This window comes from Dissoconium aciculare (assembly GCF_010015565.1).
Source record: "Dissoconium aciculare CBS 342.82 unplaced genomic scaffold K489scaffold_16, whole genome shotgun sequence".
Taxonomy (NCBI): domain Eukaryota; kingdom Fungi; phylum Ascomycota; class Dothideomycetes; order Mycosphaerellales; family Dissoconiaceae; genus Dissoconium; species Dissoconium aciculare.
In genome coordinates, this window is record NW_022984966.1 from 52,904 (window position 1) to 70,787 (window position 17,884).

At 56.6% G+C, this 17,884-nt stretch overlaps 7 protein-coding genes across 7 annotated transcripts in view; 5 read left to right on the top strand and 2 right to left on the bottom strand.

Moving 5' to 3' along the window:
* Positions 1–465: 465 nt before the first annotated feature.
* K489DRAFT_327123 (uncharacterized protein) lies at positions 466–1,680 on the top strand (the record flags this gene model as incomplete). The annotated part of the gene is made up of 1 exon (XM_033601960.1): positions 466–1,680. One exon carries the CDS (start codon positions 466–468, stop codon positions 1,678–1,680), a length of 1,215 nt encoding a protein of 404 aa, XP_033455679.1.
* A 708-nt stretch (positions 1,681–2,388) lies between these two features.
* Positions 2,389–2,917, top strand: K489DRAFT_87286 (uncharacterized protein). The gene has a single exon (XM_033608995.1). It carries the CDS (start codon positions 2,563–2,565, stop codon positions 2,827–2,829), a length of 267 nt encoding a protein of 88 aa, XP_033455680.1. The 5' UTR covers positions 2,389–2,562; the 3' UTR covers positions 2,830–2,917.
* Positions 2,918–3,382: 465 nt separating this feature from the next.
* Positions 3,383–6,689, top strand: K489DRAFT_384561 (uncharacterized protein). The gene is made up of 2 exons (XM_033605885.1): positions 3,383–5,209; positions 5,285–6,689. Exons 1-2 carry the CDS (start codon positions 3,626–3,628, stop codon positions 6,572–6,574), a joined length of 2,874 nt encoding a protein of 957 aa, XP_033455681.1. The 5' UTR covers positions 3,383–3,625; the 3' UTR covers positions 6,575–6,689.
* Positions 6,690–6,816: 127 nt separating this feature from the next.
* Positions 6,817–9,232, top strand: K489DRAFT_384563 (5'-nucleotidase). The gene is made up of 3 exons (XM_033605886.1): positions 6,817–7,055; positions 7,142–7,322; positions 7,407–9,232. The coding sequence occupies exons 1-3, from the start codon at positions 7,037–7,039 to the stop codon at positions 9,103–9,105; spliced, it is 1,899 nt and encodes a 632-aa protein (XP_033455682.1). The 5' UTR covers positions 6,817–7,036; the 3' UTR covers positions 9,106–9,232.
* An 815-nt stretch (positions 9,233–10,047) lies between these two features.
* On the bottom strand, positions 10,048–13,587 carry K489DRAFT_413477 (uncharacterized protein; the record flags this gene model as incomplete). Its single annotated transcript, XM_033608045.1, has 2 exons — positions 10,048–13,315; positions 13,553–13,587. 2 exons carry the CDS (start codon positions 13,585–13,587, stop codon positions 10,048–10,050), a joined length of 3,303 nt encoding a protein of 1,100 aa, XP_033455683.1.
* Positions 13,588–15,801: 2,214 nt separating this feature from the next.
* On the top strand, positions 15,802–17,291 carry K489DRAFT_384565 (uncharacterized protein). The gene has a single exon (XM_033605887.1). It carries the CDS (start codon positions 16,267–16,269, stop codon positions 16,810–16,812), a length of 546 nt encoding a protein of 181 aa, XP_033455684.1. The 5' UTR covers positions 15,802–16,266; the 3' UTR covers positions 16,813–17,291.
* Positions 17,292–17,443: 152 nt separating this feature from the next.
* Positions 17,444–17,884, bottom strand: part of K489DRAFT_391068 (kinase-like protein) — a gene marked incomplete at both ends in the record, with an annotated part of 926 nt that continues 485 nt past the window's right edge. The window contains one exon of the mRNA XM_033606655.1: positions 17,444–17,877. Coding sequence (XP_033455685.1) covers positions 17,444–17,877 — 434 coding nt within the window. The remainder of the gene's footprint in view (positions 17,878–17,884) is intronic.

Consider the following 17,884-nt stretch of genomic DNA (forward strand, 5'->3'; position numbering starts at 1 on the left):
AAACGAATTGAAATATCGGGCGTAGTAATGAGCAGCCGGGCCAGCCAGCCCCTCTCGGGCTTCAAATCTCGCACGTAAAATTGACAGCGATGAAAGATCTACACTACACTGCACTAGCGGGGACAAATTTCACATGCAAACATGTGAAAGAGATGGATGGGCCACCGCCAAAATAGCCTCAGATGACTCTCTCCTCTACCTTTCTCCTCCGCATGTCCCTCGTCGGACGATCCTCCTTGTCCTCCCTCAACGTGATGTCTGTGGAATTCATGGAACATGTCAGCTGAATACCTCACGAGACCATCGTGAACGACTCTGTTTGGTGAAATTTGCGCAGCAGCGACAACCGACTCCACGCGCCGCCAGTCTCACGCCCCGTTACGGAATTGATCGAGTGGCCCATCTCTCGAACATTGGTCCCAGCCGAAGCGACCTCAAAAGCTTCCAACAGATAGAGAACGCATCATGGACCCTAAATGGAAACCATCGTGGCCACATGATGAGGATCATCTTTCCGTAGGACAGGAATCCTCAGGGGCCCCATCGTCAACCGTCCTACTCTACACCATGCTCCCCTCTCTGCTACAAAAGCGAATGCCGCGTCTCCGCTCCCTCAGACGAACATATACCGAGCCCGCCTTCCAAGCATCCTCACCTTCGCCGTCGCCGAACTCGGCCTGTCACTCTCGCATGTCAAGTTGCTCCACAGCGACGGAGAATATCCACAACACTCCTCCACCGGCCTACCGCTCCGGCTCCTCCAGCGCCGCCACCTCCGACGACGAAATCGGCAACTTCTATCCCCCATCGACCTCGACATACGTCCCCATCAACACCATGCCGAGCCGGCCTGCGAGCTCTGAGGGCGTGCCGGCCGAAGAAGCCCGCAGCGGCGTGCAATGGCGATACGCCGAAGCGGGATTCTCCATGCTCTCCCTCGCCTCGCAAGAAGCCGCCCTACCGCAACCGGCCGCCAACCTCATCCGACAGCAATACGTCGCGGGCGTCTCCTGTATGCTCCGGGGCTTACCCAGCGAGTTGTCCGCCGACGAGGAACTCAGTCTCCGCGAAGCACTCCCGGGCACCCTCAAACTCCCCCTCTCAACAAAAGGGAACACCACCATCACCTCCTCCTCCTCCTCCTCCTCCGCGGCCACAGCCCACCTCTCAACAACCTCCTCGCTCAACCCTCAAGCCCCGCACCACCACCGACAACAACAACATCAACCCCTCCTCCACCGCCTCATCGCCACACTGACCTACTCCCTCTTCCTGCTCGCCTCCTTCCTGCTGCCATACATCCAGCACCTCCTCCGCGAAGCCTACGCCCTGGACCGGAAGCACAAACTCAGCGACCGCGCGCTCGCCTACGGCATGACGTCCGCGGACGCCCTGGGCCGCCAGGCCCTGGTCCTCGCGGGCAACGTCTGCGCCATGCACGACGGGCGCGTCGGCGAGGCGTTCAAGGAGGCCGGCGTCTACGTCGTGCGGAGCTTCTCCGGCGGCGTCTACGATGGGCTCGGGGAGGGGATGGCGAAGTTGGGCCTCCGGGCCGGCTGGAGTCCTTCTGCGGCGATGGGAATGGGTGGTGCGGCGGGTGATGGGTTCGGGGTGCAGTATGGCCACAATGGACATGGACACGGGAAGGCGCCGTGGGTGTTGCAGTGGCAGCAGCGGTGATGAAATTTCGGCGTTCGAGGAACGGAGGTGACAACGGATGATATTTGCTGCATTGCCTGATTTTTCCCCTGCGGATGGATATCTGGCCGACGACGCATGATGATGAGATGACCGATTTACGGATGTGACGATGATGTGGTTAGAAATCGGATAGACCTTGAAATCGACGGCAACGTCCTCTGAATCGCGGAGATTTCCCTCCCTCCCCTGACGAAACTAGGCGGAACGAACTCGTAAAGGTCGATGCTATCATGCTTCGACAGCCTCTGACAGGCATCGAGCAGCGAAGGCCATCAGTGCTCAGGGGAGGTGCCGATGCTTTTTGACGACACAGTATATCTGACCCTGCGTCCTATGAAAGAGAGGGTGACTCGAAGCAGCCACGAGCGAAATCCCGGCCGATGACCACCTGGGGAGCACCTCCTCAGTCCGCTCAAATTCCCACCATGACTCGTGGGAACGTGGAAGACCTCGGAGCATATCGACCGTCCATCTCCTCGCGCCTCTCATCGCGGGACACACAATGCTTATCATGACCAAGGAGATAGATACCTGCGTGCTGTATCACACCAATTCCGTTATCGGCCGCCGTCAAACTCCGACGGAACCGGCCGCTGCTGACATAACGGGCACAGCTCCGGGGCCGGCTCCCTCCCAACTGAAGCAGGTGTGTGTGTGTGTATATAGCCATCCGCGCGGGCCGGCGGGCGAATGGTGTTCGGTTCTTTCTTTTCTAGGGCTCACGCGCGCGGACTCCACATGTCTATCGTAGGGCGTGCTGGTTTTTGTCCTGTCCTGTACTGGACAAGTTCACTACACCTCCCCTCGTATCGTCTGCAGGGCAAAGCGCGCACATTACAGTAGGTGGTTCCATTGAGGACTATGTGCAAGCTGGAGAGTATGACTCGACGCCAGAGACCTCGCTCTTGTTATTGTTGTTGTATGCGCCTTGGCTGGAGCTGCCTTTCTTCTTCTTCCATTCCGAGAGGAGAGGCTCTGGAAGGTAGGAGAAAGAAACCCCATAGTCTTCTACGACCCCAGACCGGCTTTTCTTATCGCGGCAGTTCATGCCGGCTGGGTAGGACCTACCCATTGAGAAACAGGTGTAGGCTGGTGGTTACTCATCCACTCCGACGTCCAAGTCTCTAGATCTACTCGTCCCTTGTCTATTTTTCTCTACGCCCTTTCTTTTCCTTCTTCATCTCCCTCTCTCACTCGAGTTGAAGTGTTTGCACGCCCTATGACTACCTGATTCCCTCACGGCCGCGCATCCTCATTCATCCGCTGCTCCGGTCTAGACGGACGGGCGATAAGCAGCCTTCACCATGACCACCATCATGGAGGACGAAAACGAGGACATGCTTGAAGTCTTACCACCGCCGCCGCCGCCTCCACAGATCGATAACGAGATCCCTTCACTGTCATTGGCCGGGACTTTTGCTGACCAGCTGGACCCTCTCGGCCTCACCTCCGAGGACCTTCTCATGCTCGCGTGCCCGCTACACCCAGGCGTCTCCGATTGCCTTTGCCAGGATGGTTTCATCGCGCAGTGGGATCCATCCTCTGCGCCACAAGACGTCACAATCGACCCTGTTGCTGAACCAGACTACAACCAGATTCAAAATGTAGGTTCGCCGCCATTCAGACGAGATCTAGTCGATATCATCACCTTTCTCGTCCCTGACACTTGAGCCTTGATTAGTGGATCCCGCAACATGTCTGGCCCGATCGGCCATGTGACCAGTGCCGCGCACATAAATTACAGTGCTACACACAGGGAGGACAGCCCAAGTGCACATCCTGCTTCATCCTCGCCAAAGATTGCAGTCTTGCACTCTCCCACCCATTCCATATCGAAAGTCCGTCCGCAAACAAGACCTCCGGCACTTTCCGCCCGGTCTATGAAGATGTTGCTGTCGGGCAAGACACATGCCTCGCTGCTGAGATGGATGCCGAGCAAGATTTGCAGGGCGAGAACGCTGCGTCATCCATCCCTTCGGCTATGATTTCGGAGACGCCCAAGCGAAAAGGGATCCGATTCCCACGTTTCGCAGTCAAGATCTTACGAAACTGGCTGGAAACACACAAATCGGACCCTTATCCCACCGAGGAGCAGCGGCTTCAACTGGAATTGGAAACCCAACTCACACCGACACAAATCACAAATTACCTCGCCAATGGCCGCCGCCGGCGGAAGATTGCGGAGAAGAACAAATCAAAGCTCGGCCGCTCGCCACGTCTGCAACCGACGACCAGTCCCATCGCCATCCCTATCGCAGTAGACAAACCTTGGGACGAGCTCAACCCGCTTGAACGATGGAGAAACTCGCCCCCAGAAAACGAACCTGCTGCCCTGAATGATATCGTCTACGCCGTCGTTCAATCCGATCTACCCTCGGAGACGCCAGCAGAGGAGACGCCGAGTCATGGTCGACGCGGTCAAGGCTCCAGCAGCGGCTCCAACCCCTCTCGATTTCATGCCCCCTCCACTGTCTCCCAGGAGACATCTTCGGGGATGACATCGTCCATGTCAGCGTCCAGCGCGGCATTCTCTCATGGATCGTCTCGCTCGAAATCGACGCATGGCTCGTTTGGATCGTTCGGCTCGAGCTTGATCGGTAAGAAGGGACGGCAGCGGAAGCGGCGTGCTCCTCCATTGTCCAAGACTTCAGCCGTGCAGAAAAGAATATTCCAATGTACTTTCTGCACGGACACTTTCCGAACGAAATACGACTGGACTCGGCATGAAAAGTCTCTCCACCTGTCCCTCGAGAAATGGATCTGTGTCCCGGACGGACCGATCATCACAAACAGCCTGACAGGCGAACCGCGATGTGCATACTGCGACGAGCCGAACCCAGATGCCGACCATCTCGAAACACACAACCATAAACAGTGCGATGAGAAGGGTCTCGACTCTCGGACCTTCTACAGGAAGGATCACCTCCGTCAACATCTCCGCCTCATGCACGGCTGCGAGCTCCGTCCCGCGATGCAATCCTGGCGCTCCACCGCCGATCAGATCAACAGCCGCTGCGGATTCTGCTCGCAGCGCTTCGCCACATGGTCGGAACGTACGGACCACCTCGTCGCGCATTTCAAAGCCGGCGCGACCATGACCGAGTGGAAGGGCTGTCGCGGGTTCGACCCGGCCGTCGCGGCGCAGGTCTCGAACGCCATGCCGCCATATCTCATCGGCGTGGAGACGGTCAGCCCGAACCCGTTCAGCGCGTCGAGGTGGAACACCACGCCCCTCGTCGTCGATCGGTCGCTGCCGGATGATGAAAATCTGCTGCGCGACGGCGTGCCCGAGAAGCCATCCGGTACCCGGACAACTTGTTGGGAAATGCTTACGATTCACCTCGGCAGGTATGCGAAGCAGATGGCTGCCAAGGGCGAAACCGTCACGGATGAAATGCTGCAGGCCCAGGCTCGCCGGATCATCTATGATTCGGACGATTCGTGGAATCAGACCGCGGCGGACAATCCGGAGTGGTTGGGTTTATTCAAGAAGGCTTCTGGTTTGGACGTGAGTTTCTACCGGCGTTTTCTGATGAGAGAAAAAGCATCTCGCGATCGAAACAACAGCTGACATCCTTCACAGTTCGTCCCCACGGAAATCGGTGGCCAGGGCGCTCGAATCCCCGATGATCTCGAGACCTACGGCGACCTCGGCCTGCGCATCCCCTTCGCCCTGCAACTCCAAGCCTTCAGCGAATCCCTCAACGGCCTCGACGCCAAGCACAACGGCATCAACCTCTCCTCCTCCCCACGGGACTCCCATCGAGTCGCCAAACCGTACCAACGCGCCCTGGAGCTCCGCCGGTCCGACCTCAAAGAGATCTACGAAGACCTCTCCTCGACCAACTCGGGCTACCAGGGGCCGCAGAAATGCGCCCATCGCAAATGTCACCGCAACTACATCGACGTCGCGCTCGTCGACGGCGTCTACACCCCCGGCCCGCGCATGTGGCGCTGGTGCGACGCCGAATTGGAACCCGAACGCGCCGCGCGCGTCACCAGGAAACTCGGCTCCGGATCGAACAAACTCGGCCATCTGCTCTCCCCCTCATCGTTCCCCGCCGGCGGGGTCGGGGGTGCACCGGGCCTGCCCATCGACACGCACGCTGTCTTCGACCCCCTCGCCCTCCCCGCCGATACCGTCGTCGCCGCGAGCCTCCGCGCCGAGAGCATCCTCCGCATGCAGGACGAACCTACCACCCCGCCCGTGGGCCTGGACGGCCACTATTTCCATTTCCCGCCACCGAACCATCATCAACAGCAACAGCAACAGCAGCAACTCCTCGACCCGCGCTTACACCCCACCTCGTCGTCCACGCCAAACTATGCCTTCGGCCTCGACGCCATCGGGGATATCGGCCAGGACCTCTTCTCCCTCCAGCAGCCGCAGCAGCCGCAGCGGAATCTCGCGTTCGACCCTAGCAGTATCGTCAGAGATGCTGCCACTACAACTGCAGGCTCCGCATCGACGTCGACAGTCAGTCCGACCACGACCTCGACCGATTTCTTCCTCGCTGCTCCGTCCTACACCCTGTTGCAGCCGCGACAGACCCCGACGATAACCTCCCCCGAGACGAGCCTCGCGCTGTTCGAGAATCAGGTCGAGGAGTTCTTCCGGCTGGAGGACGCCACCGTGGCCACCGCCCCTGCGCCTGCTGCCGGGGCTGATATTGGAAACGGCGTCGGGATCGCAATGGGGAACAGCCCGTCGACCAAATCCCCTTTTGCCATGGACTTGACGAGTGCCGGTGGAAGGAATGGTGCGTTTGCCGGGTTGTGGAATGGGGAGGAGGATGCGGCGATGATGGTGTTTGGGGAGGGGGAGGAGGGGATCTTTGATCTGGATTTGAGGATGGAGGAGGGGGGTTGGTGATGATCTATCAACGCGAGGACTTCACGGAATTGAGGAGGGAGAGTCATGGGAATCATGCGCTATTTTTTTTTCTCCGGTAGATTTTATGGGCTATAATGAAGATTTACGACGACTCGACGAATTGTTATTCTTTGCGTTGTTCCATTCGCGCCTGCCTCGTTTTTGTCATGTGTTGTCGTTTTGCCAAGATAGCAAGGATTCCTCGCCAGCCAACGTCACCTCATCTCATCCAATCCCACCAGGATGCAGGCGGCCACGGAATTATTTTCAAGCGCAAACAACGCGAGGCATATATTCTTCCTGACATGGAATGGAAATGAGGCGCAATCCATATTCCTTCGCTGAACTGTCGTAATTATCCCCATCCCAGGTGAAATATCAACAGTGCCCGGGTCGAGGTTCACCACCTCGAATCCAAGACCGATTTCCCGGGAATTACAAGGCGTTCCCTAAGCTGCAGACATGAGCGCAAAACCTGGAGGTGCGTGATAAACCATCCCAAGAGAATTCCCATACCGGTCGTAGGAGAGTGTTGGAACTGATCGGGTCGTTCTTCATCTGCTTCAGAATCCACCGTGTATACCAGCGGAGATACATCCTGCCCCCCAGACCTTCGCTTCATCCACTACAATGATGTCTATCACCTCGAACCCGGCTCCCGGGAACCCGTGGGAGGAATAGCACGCTTCCAGACGGTCGTCGAGGAATACCATGCGCAAGACGGGCCCGGGGTTTTGACATTCTTCAGGTGAGAACATCCTCGACACGCAGTCGCGTCGTCCCCGAACGGGAAGAAAAGAACTACCATCTGACGAATCATCACCATCTCCAGCGGCGATGCCTTCAGCCCCTCCCTCGAAAGCAGCGTCACCAAAGGCAAGCACATGGTCACCCCGCTCAACGCGATCAAAACCTCCGTCGCCTGCCTCGGCAACCACGAGCTCGACTTCGGCGTCGAACAATTCCAATCCCTCGCCGCCGACTGCACATTCCCCTGGCTCTGCGCGAACGTGCTCGACCCCGCCCACGGCCCCGACGTGCCTCTCGGGAGATGCCAACGCAGCATCATGCTCCGCTCCACCGACGGGACCCGCATCGGCGTCATCGGCCTCGTGGAACGCGACTGGCTCGACACTATCAATGCCCTGCCGCCGAACCTGGTGTTCCTCGATGTCGCCGAGACGGCGAGGCAGTTTGCGGAGCAATTGAGGGGCGAGGGCGCGGAGATGGTGGTCTGCGTGACGCATCAGAGGGAACCTAATGACGTGCAACTCGCGAATGATCTACCTCCCGGGGCGGTGGATCTCATCTTGGGCGGTCACGACCATTTCTATGGCCACGCCGTGGTCAACGGGACGCACATCCTCCGCTCGGGGACGGACTTCAAACAGCTCTCGTATCTGGAATGCCGTCGTCGTCGGGGTCCACCACAACCACCACAAGGGACAAAGCCGCGGATAGAAAACCCAGCATCCGAATGGGACTTCACCATCACCCGCCGCGACATCCTCAGCAGCATCCCCGAGGACGCCGCCGCGCTCTCCCGGATCTCCGCCGTGACGGCCTCCCTCCGCAGCACGCTCGACAAGCCCCTCGCCCACACCGCCGTGCCGCTCGACGCGCGCTTCAGCACGGTGCGGACGCGCGAGTCCAACATGGGCAACTTCATCGCGGACCTGATGCAGCACTACTACGGGGCGGACTGCGCGGTGCTGGCGGCGGGGACCATCCGCGGCGACCAGATCTACCCGGCGGGGGTCCTGCGCGCGCGCGACCTGATGTCCTGCTTCCCGTTCGAGGACCCCTGCGTCGTGCTCGCGATCCGTGGGAAGGATCTGAAAGCCGCGCTCGAGAACGCCGTGGGCCAGTACCCCTCGCAGGAGGGCCGGTTCCCGCAGGTCGCGGGCATCCGCCTGGTCTTCGACGCCCGCCTGCCGCCCGGGCGCCGCATCACCGCGATGCACGTCGCGGGCGAACCGCTGGACGAAGGCAGGGAGTACACGCTCGCCACGAGGGAGTATATGGCGCGCGGCAAGGACGGGTATACGGACCTTCTGCCCGTCTCGAAGGGAGGCCGGACCAGGATGGTCGTGGGCGAGGAGAGCGGCGGGCTGCTGTTGTCGACGCTGCTGAGGCAGTATTTCTCGAGTCTGAAGGCCGTGGGCCAATGGACGGTCTTCGACGGGGACATGCGGAACTTCTGGGGGGGCGTGCAGGAGAGATTGCATCGGGTGGAGACGGTTCTCGAGCCCGTAGCAGCAGCAGCGAAGGATGGGAGCGTCGCGGCCCAGCAGGGGAACGGAGACCGGGAGGATGGTGAGCGGATGAGGTTCCTCATGAGGAAATACACGAGGAGGTGGGCGCGCATCGTGCACCTCAACCTCGCGGCGGCAGCCGCTGCTCCAGAGGCCGACCGCGAACATCATGATCTTCTCTATGGCAGGGCGGGATCCGGCGGGGGGTGGCGGACGGACTGGACGAAGAGCATCGCCCCCAGGGTCGAAGGGAGGATCGTCATGATCGGAGGATGATGACGGGACGCCATCGGAGTTCGAGATCGCGATCGAGGGATGGAAGAATGAGATGATGATTTGTATATGGAAAAAAGAGTCCCTACTATAAACAATCAATCCTATGAGGATCATGGCAACGAGCGTACTCTGCTCTCAACGCGGACGGGAGTCCTGAAACTGCCTGGGTGGTATCTTGTCCGCGACACACGAACCGTGAGATTAATCAATGGGGGTTCCGGGAAATATCATATCTCCCGAGGGAAGCTGCGATCTTCTTCTCCACGAGACATCGAGCCCCTGAGTATTCTTGTGAAGAGAGAGGGGGGGGGGCAATTATGGCCTTTCGTCCCGAAATTTGCTCAATTTGTGGAACATCAATTCTCAACGAGGAAAAAAGTGAAAGAAGAACGCCGTCCACCTATCAATACATTGCGGCGAAAAGCACCGAAAAAACGACCCGAGAAGAAAGAAAGGTTGCACGAAGAAGAGGAAGAACGACTCCCGCTGCTCCCCATCGCTGATGATCTCAAGTAATCTATGAAGACATACAATAATATTCGCTCCCATGACTCAGGCCAGACCAGACGTTGAAAGAGATCCAAATTTCCATATTGCGAGCGCCGAAGGGTTTTATAAGACCAAAAAATTCCCATATTTTACACAGCCGAAGGCGGGTCGGGGGGAGACACATGACGGCCAAAAAGAAAAACAAGACTCGCGTCGTCGTAGAGAATACTCCTTCGTCAGGTCGTCGAGCCCGGAGGAACAAGCCCATCATTTTATCCCCCCTTTATCGAATAACGCCCGCGGAAAGCATGAGGCGGAAGATCCCAGTAGGAGCGGTGGAGATCATCGGCTCGTCAAAGGATATCCGATAGGAAGATGATATGTGCGCCTTCCGGGATCGTCTTCAATGCCGTTTCTCGTCGCCTCGTGTTCGCGTCGTCGGGTGGAAAGCGGTTACTGGGTTGAAAGCCCCGAGTTTCGTCGCGCTGCGGGAGCCTGCCACAGCGAGGGCGTCGCAGCGGCAGCAGCGGGAGCGGGAGCGGGAGTAGTATCGGAAGCAGAAGCAGAAGGGGGTGTTGAACAAGATTGCATCATGGGTTTTTCGCCTTCGTTGTGATGGTCATCCTCGAGGAGACTCATGCTCGCATCGGAAGCGGCGGGCGTGAGGTCAGGGCCAGAGGGCGAAGTAGTAGTAGTAGCAAATTCCGACACAACACCCGCGATCGGAGGTGGTAGCAGTGCGAATTTTGGGACGATGGCGGGAGGATTCGGTAGGGTGGGGAGTTTGGCCCCCTGTTCTCCTGCTAGGGTTGATACTTCGGATGCGGGGGTCGATGGGACGCGATCATGATCGTGGCCATGGCAGAGCGGCGAAGAGGGAGCCGTGAACGCCGGCGGGAGGGAGAACGGGACAGGTAACGGCAATGAGGCGGAAATTTCCGCCGCCGACAGAGAAGAGGAGGAGGATGGAGAGGAAGAATAAAGTTGCGAGGTGGAGGTAGACCGCGGTAGGCCTGCGGCGTTCTTATCTGCAGCCTTGATCCTGCGGTGACTGCTCTCGTCGCCGCTGGAGAGGATTTCAGAGATTTCCTCACGGGTCAAGGGCCCTGTCGGCTGCGTCGCGGAGGTCCAGCGGCGTTTGGATTTGAGGTCGAAGCGATGAGGGATGGCATCGCCGGTGGGCCTGCTGCCCCAAAGACCGCGTTGGCTGAGGCCCCGACGGATCGTCGGTGGTGGGACGAGGGAGGTTGGGGGCTCGGCGAGATGGTCGTCTGGGTCACTGGAGGGAGTCGCGGTCTCGGCTGGGGAGAGGCTCTGGGCGGGAGGGGCGCTGTCTTTGGGTGGAGAGGCGGTCACGGCGACACCGGCGGCGGCCATGGTTAGAAGATGGTCGTGGGATTCAGAGGCACCGAGGACGCTGTCCCGTTGAGTAGATTTGTTGTCGTCATCGGTGTCGTCATTTTCGTCTTTGGGGCGGGTGTGTGGGCTGAGGCCGCCTTCTGTGGTATCGCCGGTGAGCAATGATGGTGACGGCATGATGCGAGGGGATTGGACTCGAGAGTCAGGCGGAGAGTTTGCGAAATCGAGCATCATGTTGTGTTGGATGCTGGGACGGCGTTGTTCCTCGAGAGGAGGAGTGAAGATAGGTGGTGGTGGGCTGTGGGGCTGAGAGTGATCCCCGAGTGTGAACGTCGCTGGAGAATTCCTTGCCGAGGATTCCATTGATGCCGAACCCGATCCCGGAGGCTGCCAGAGTCCTACCGAGGTACTAAAGACGGGAATAACATTGGTGAAACTCTCCACGCGACTCAAGCCCGAGATGGAATTTTGTCGAGAAGGTTGCCGGGATGGCATGCCGCTTTGGAGGCTAGGACGCCGAATCGACCCCAACGCAGTGCTCGTATTACTTCGACTACGACTGCGGTGTCGATCCGGATCAGTGGACGATTCCCGTCGAGCGTCGCTGTTGGAACCTGCTCGATGCCGCCGCGATCGAGTCCCATGTTCGCGAGAGTGATTCGCCGACGAAGCTGCATTCGAGGCGTTGACATGCTGTTTATTCGGATCCGGTGCGGCCCGAAGATGCTCCGACGACGCGACGATTTTCATGTCGTACATGTTGCTGAGGCCAATATCCAAGTTGCTGCTGCGACGCCGTCCTTCGTTGAAGTTGCCGGGAGAAGGCCCTGGCGAGCCGGAGTGCGAGGAATTCATCACTTGAGATATACTCATTGAGGATGAGCGTCGAGGCAGGAGAGTGGGTGCTTCTTCCCGCCGCACGGCCATGGTCAAGCTGGCCATTCCCACGTCCAGTAAAACGGGCTGATTTGTGAGGGCGCCGATGAGCGCATTGCATCCTGCTCCATGCGTCACCAGGATCAAGACCAAATCCTCCTGTTCGTCCTCTTCACCGTTTCCTCGCTCTGCTTGATCAAATCCCAACGCATCTTCTCCACGATCGTCCGCGTTGTGTTGGCTGTACCACTCCATCAGATTGTTCAGACCCCTTCGAAATCGTCGGTGCATCGATGACCACTCTTCTCCCAGTTCTCCACCATCTCCCCATTCTAAAGGCGGCCGGCTGCTATCCCAATTTCTATCCACATTTACACAAGCATTCCGTGCGTGCGAAACGTATCCTCTCGGGATGTGGTCGGAGTTCGATACTGAGTAGCTCGGTGTCGGCGGTGTGTATGTGAAGGAATCTGAATTGGAGTTGTTGACATGGCTCCCGTGGTGGTGGCCGTGGTGATGGTGATTGCTATGATGCTGGTGGTGGCTATGATGGGAGAAGGTCGACGTGAGAGGTTGCAAAACATGTCCTGATCGGAAAGGCGATCTCCCCGATCCACTGTCATTGCTGCCGACGCTGCTCGTGCTGCTAGCCCGGTCGCGACGATGCGATGGACCGGCCATTGTCAACCCGTCATGCATGGACGACCAGTCGTCCAGTGGGCTCTCTCGACTAGCACCTGAGTGATTCTGCGTACCGTTCCATAGATCCGGTGAAGGCTTCGTCGTCGGGGCATTAGGGATGTAGACATCCACCGACTCATTATGCATCAGTTCCACCTTCGCAGTCGCTAGCATCATACAGCTCGGCGGCGGAGGAGTAATGTGCTCGAAGTATTGCGGGTTCATCCATTCACCCAGGAAGGGATCCACCCGCATCTTTGCCTGCCGATGTCTCCGATGTTCGTGTTGCAAACTCTTGCGCGCCAGATCATGCGCGAAGTCGTTCCGCGGTTCAGCGATTGATGCCAGGTGCGGCGCCAACGAGGAAGGATCCATACTGCGGAATCGCGCAGTAGCCGAGTAGAGCTGAGCAGCGGTCCGGTATCGTGTGAGATTCGGCCGAGAATTGCTGGGAGATATGACCGCCTCTCGGGGAGGCTCGTATTGTGCCATGCCTGCAGCTATAGCGACTCCGGTCTGGAGACATCGGAGAAAGGGCGAGGAATGTATTACCACGCGGTGCTTTCGTTTCCGCTTCCGGTTGCTGTGATGTGTGTTGGCTGCATGGCCCGAGTGCGGTGGTGAAGTGGTTCCGTGATGATGCGATGGAGCATCAGCCTCCTGTTCGCGGGCATGCAGTAGACTGGCGATGCGCATCCCCAGAGCGCGGCTCTGATTCCACCCGCCATATGTCAGCGGCGGGTCGTATGGTGTAGGTGTCGACAAATGCCATGATTGATCGGCAGCATCGAGTCGCATGCCATGTCTGGAGGAAGAGAGCGAAACATGTCAGCAAGGCGATGTCTTGTTCGGGCGGCCAGCTTGAATGTCGAATGCGCACGACATGTGAAGCGACCAGGGCATGGTCGTGATTCGCAGATCAAATTCAGGACGATGAACCGAATGCGCCAACAACTTGCATGGAGATGTAATAAATGTCGATGCAATAGTCGGCGAAAATCGGAAGCTCGCGAAGAAGGTATTGCGGCTCAAAATCACCTACCTGGCAATGATGACGATGGCTGGCGGCTGAGCCATAACGATGCAGGGTGTGCCGTTTTTTGCGCCTGCGAAGAAAGTCCCTGGCGAGCTGGAGAGCCTGTCTAGAAGCTGGTGGACGGAGGAGACATCGTGAGGAGGGAGGAGTAATGCGTATCCCGCGAGATCGAGTGTTTTCGTCCACGTCTCCAGAGGAAGAGAGGAGGAAATGCCGTGCTGTCGAGAGTGAGGATAAGAATCAGTCCTCGAAAGAAAGGGTAGAGGAGCAGGAGGCAGTGATGGCCCGATTAATCATGTCCAGATCAGTGACGCCGCTGCGGTGAGTCGCCGAATGGATGGGATTCTCGACCGATAACCACGCGCAGTGACTAAAACGAAACGTCCCAGTCCTGTCAAAGCTGGGGAAGAAGAAAGAGAAGGGCGGTGGAGAAAACGGGGACCCGGCCGCAGTCGTCGCCGCGCGCCAGTGCGTCCTGGACCGAATTTGTTATTTGTATTATTACAGTAGAAAAAACACCGGATCGACGGCGAAGAACGAGTCAGACGGGTCCACGACGATGTTCCATGTTCGAGAGGAACTACACTGCGTACGTACGATGATATCGTGGATAAATCGCGGAATTCCTCACAAGAAGAAACGTGTACGCTAGACAGACAGAGTGTTCCAATCCATCTTGAAATCGATCCCAGGGCTGATCTCCATCGACCTCATCGTGCATGAAATGATCCTCACTGATATGGGCGAGACTTGCTCCACAGAGCCCAACGGATCAACTCAGGGTGTGGTCCACCACGACTACCTCCACTGTATCGAGAGTGTATCATCTTCCTCATTACTGCTGTTCGTGGAATTGTACGCCATCAATCGTTTCCATTGAGAAACAGCGACTCTCCTTGTCGATCGGAAGGAGGCATAGAAGTCGAGTTGGAGATGTCCTGTATTGTACCACATCGGAAGCGGTGTTCCGAACGCGGACAAATAGCAAACCCAACCGCAGACATCCAAGGTCTGTTCATATATCAACCTCCACGCCGCACATCATAATGAACACTCCTCCAACATCGGGTTTTGTCATCTGTCGACGCCGGCTTCGAGACTCGGCTTCCGAGAAACTAGAGATTAAAAAAGGTGTAATTTCGGGCGAACTCAGCCAGGGACCAACCGATCCTCCAGCTTGTTTCCCATCCTTTGCGCCCGTCTGTTTGCAAAGTAGCACCTGGCCGATCCCCCAGCTGTCCTTTCCAGCAATTCCGAGTCTACATCACTACTACAGCATACTCATATCTGTCCAAGCAGGATCTACTCGCCAGGGAAAGATGGATCTGGAAAGAATGTATATAGTTCACATACTCCCAGGACACTGTGTCATTCCTGTTGCCCTCCTCGACCTTATCTCCGGGCTGGTGGGCAATCTCCGCGGGAGACCAGGGCTCCCCATATATGACGCACACGTGCATGTCACAACAGCGTGATTCGGGCGAGGTTCCACGCTTCCCATAATTATCAAGGAACAAAGAAAACCACATCTGACGAGAAGTGGAGAGACTTCTATCTCAACACAAAAGACGGAAAAGTGGACACCACTAATTTCCTTCCAGAAAAACAGTAGGAAAAGCAGATCTACACGCAGATTTGTGATAATGCAGATGAGGCTGTAAGATCGCCGCGCATGCGAATCAATCTCCATTTTCAGCTGATGACGGAGCACGTGTCTCAAACGACTGGTCTCGGAATCCTCGCCTCCTCCAGCTCTTCTTGCGCTCCTCCACCTCTCTGTCATGCATGGTGATAGAGATGGGAATATGATCGTCGCGGGTTGAGGGTGGAAATCCCTCCTCCACTTGTTATGATCATAGATTTGGAGGAGCCGAAGGTCATTTCTATTAGTTTGTTCGTCTCTTCGTCGAATGGATGTGATGCGCTGTGCCGGCCGTCACGGTGGTATTGGAGGTTTCGTTCTATGTGCTGTGCAGGACGTGTACATATGTGCATGGACTGCTCGTCCGCGCGCCGCGTGTACAGTGTGGACCTTCGGCGGTCATTGGATGTGCAGAATCCGCAGACGACATAGCGTGCGGGATGGCGTCGTGGAGATCGCTAGCAGAGCCGTATCAAAGTGTGTCCTTCCAGGTTGGCGTATGTATTCGTGTCGAGAGGGAACGCCCGCTTGGTAAGCAACGCGCTGGGCAACTACACTGCATTCCAATCTGATAGGCAACGGAACCACACGTACACTGCTCTCTCTGGTGTCTCACGACGATACTGTACTCGCCGATGGTGAAGGAGGGAAAAGGCTAAATCGTTGACAATCCCATGTCCAAGATCGTGTACGAACGTGAACAGCTCGGCAGGGGTGATCCCAGCAACCCTAACCACCACCGTCAATACCAATCTTGGAATGCTCTCATAGCATCACCCGGCATGTTCACTGTTGATTTCTCCTTCCCGGACTCTTCCCTGCAGCGAAACCATGACAGCGCGGTTGGAGAAGCTGTTATAACCGTGCCGGCTCCTCTACGCGGCGGTGGGGACTTAATTCAATTACCAACTACTCTAAGGCCTATACTACTACATTATCGACCTAATCTGTTGCCATCTGGCAGACGTAAATAGCGGTGCGATGTGCTCGTTGCACGACTGCAATTTTGAGCAGCATCCAAAGATTTCATGTCACAATTTTTCCCCATCACAAGCTATACGACCCAATCGAAACAGCAATGAGTTCTTCCGCGATTGAATGGGATCCCCCTGCCGCTTCCGGTCAATTTGCGGATTCTCCGGTCTTGCAATTATTTGTCATTGCTGATTTTCCCACAATGACGGGTTCGAGCGATGTCTTTGCACCTCCGTCTGATAAACAAACGAACCACTGGTATTCTTTCTTCGCGACAGCCGACGACTCTTCGATCCAAGTTGATCCAAGCCTAGGGAATGGCAACCGACTGAGTCTAACGTTGGCCCCTAAGCGTAACCTTTCCACGGAGCACAGCGCGCGATGCTTCGAATTCCGACCAAATGGCTTGACCACGAAAAAATTCCTAGAGTGCATCATCGAGGCGGGATATGATCGATACAAATTCGTAGCTTCGGGACAGGGCTGCAGATATTGGGTAGCGCACGTTCTCAAACTTCTGGAACAGAAAGGATACTTGAACAGTGTCGATGTCGCAGTCGATGCTACAAATGTGGTATGGGACAGCAATGGCAATCCAGTCCCTCAGAATGCACAGAGTTCCACAGAGAAGGGGTCGTTTCTTCGTTGAGCTTAAACATACCCCCCAAAGCACTGCGTGATCACAGACACTTCGGTGATACTGGACAAGCATTACCACCATGGAAGACTTCAATCAAGCCGCGGCTGAATCGCCATCATTTTCGTCGTTGCTGTATTATTCGTAGGGTCGTTAAGTTGACGCTTCTGCGCAGAAACACGTTTCGCTCCATGCCCTCCATGTCAAAACTCATCTGAGTCTCAGAGGCGCCACGTGAAACACGAATGGCAATGAACGCTCAGCGTTTGCCGAATTCGCAATAAAGGCTGAAGATATAATCCCCGGAGAATCAGAGCAGCGTGAATAAACCCCCGAATGATCACAGACTGCATTCGATTATTCGCAGGTGACACTGGAGTAATAACCAAAGGAGTTTAGACTTGAGTACCTAAGCATCGTAGCTTTGGAGGGCGTACACGATCGCTCCGTCGTCATGAGTGTGGCCATCGTGTATTCGAGCGAAGATCGTCGAGACGCTGTCCTTGTATATTTGCTCGGAGATGCGAATTTTGCATCCCAATATAGGACATGCGGTTGAATATTACGGTTCCTCAGCTGTGGTCTTTGAGCATACGTATTATTACGAACTCATGCTTTTCCATCGGACTCTGCAAGCTTTGTATCAAATGGCGATATGGATATGAGCAATTTGCTGACGGTCCAACAACACCTCCTTGCTGGGTTCAATCTTTCTCCCTGTCGTAACGGCAAACCCAATGCTCTCAATTCTGGCAATCTGGTCTTTGTGCTCCGGGTTCTCCAGCAAGGCTTTGAGACGCGCTGTGAATTCAGGGTTGTCGTGATCGTTGATCATGAACAACCCCTCGAAATAGGGAGGATATCTACCTGCAAACTCCCAGTCCAGGAGCCACAGCGACCCTTGCTTATCGACAATGACATTGTGCGTATGGATATCCAAGTGACACAGGACTAGCGGACGAAGCTTATCGATGAAACTGAACCCATCGCGGGGAGCATTGCGATATTGACGGCACACTGTCAAACGAGAATCGAACCAGATTTCCATGTCGCGACGTGAGTTGAAGGGGCCAGCGCCTTTATC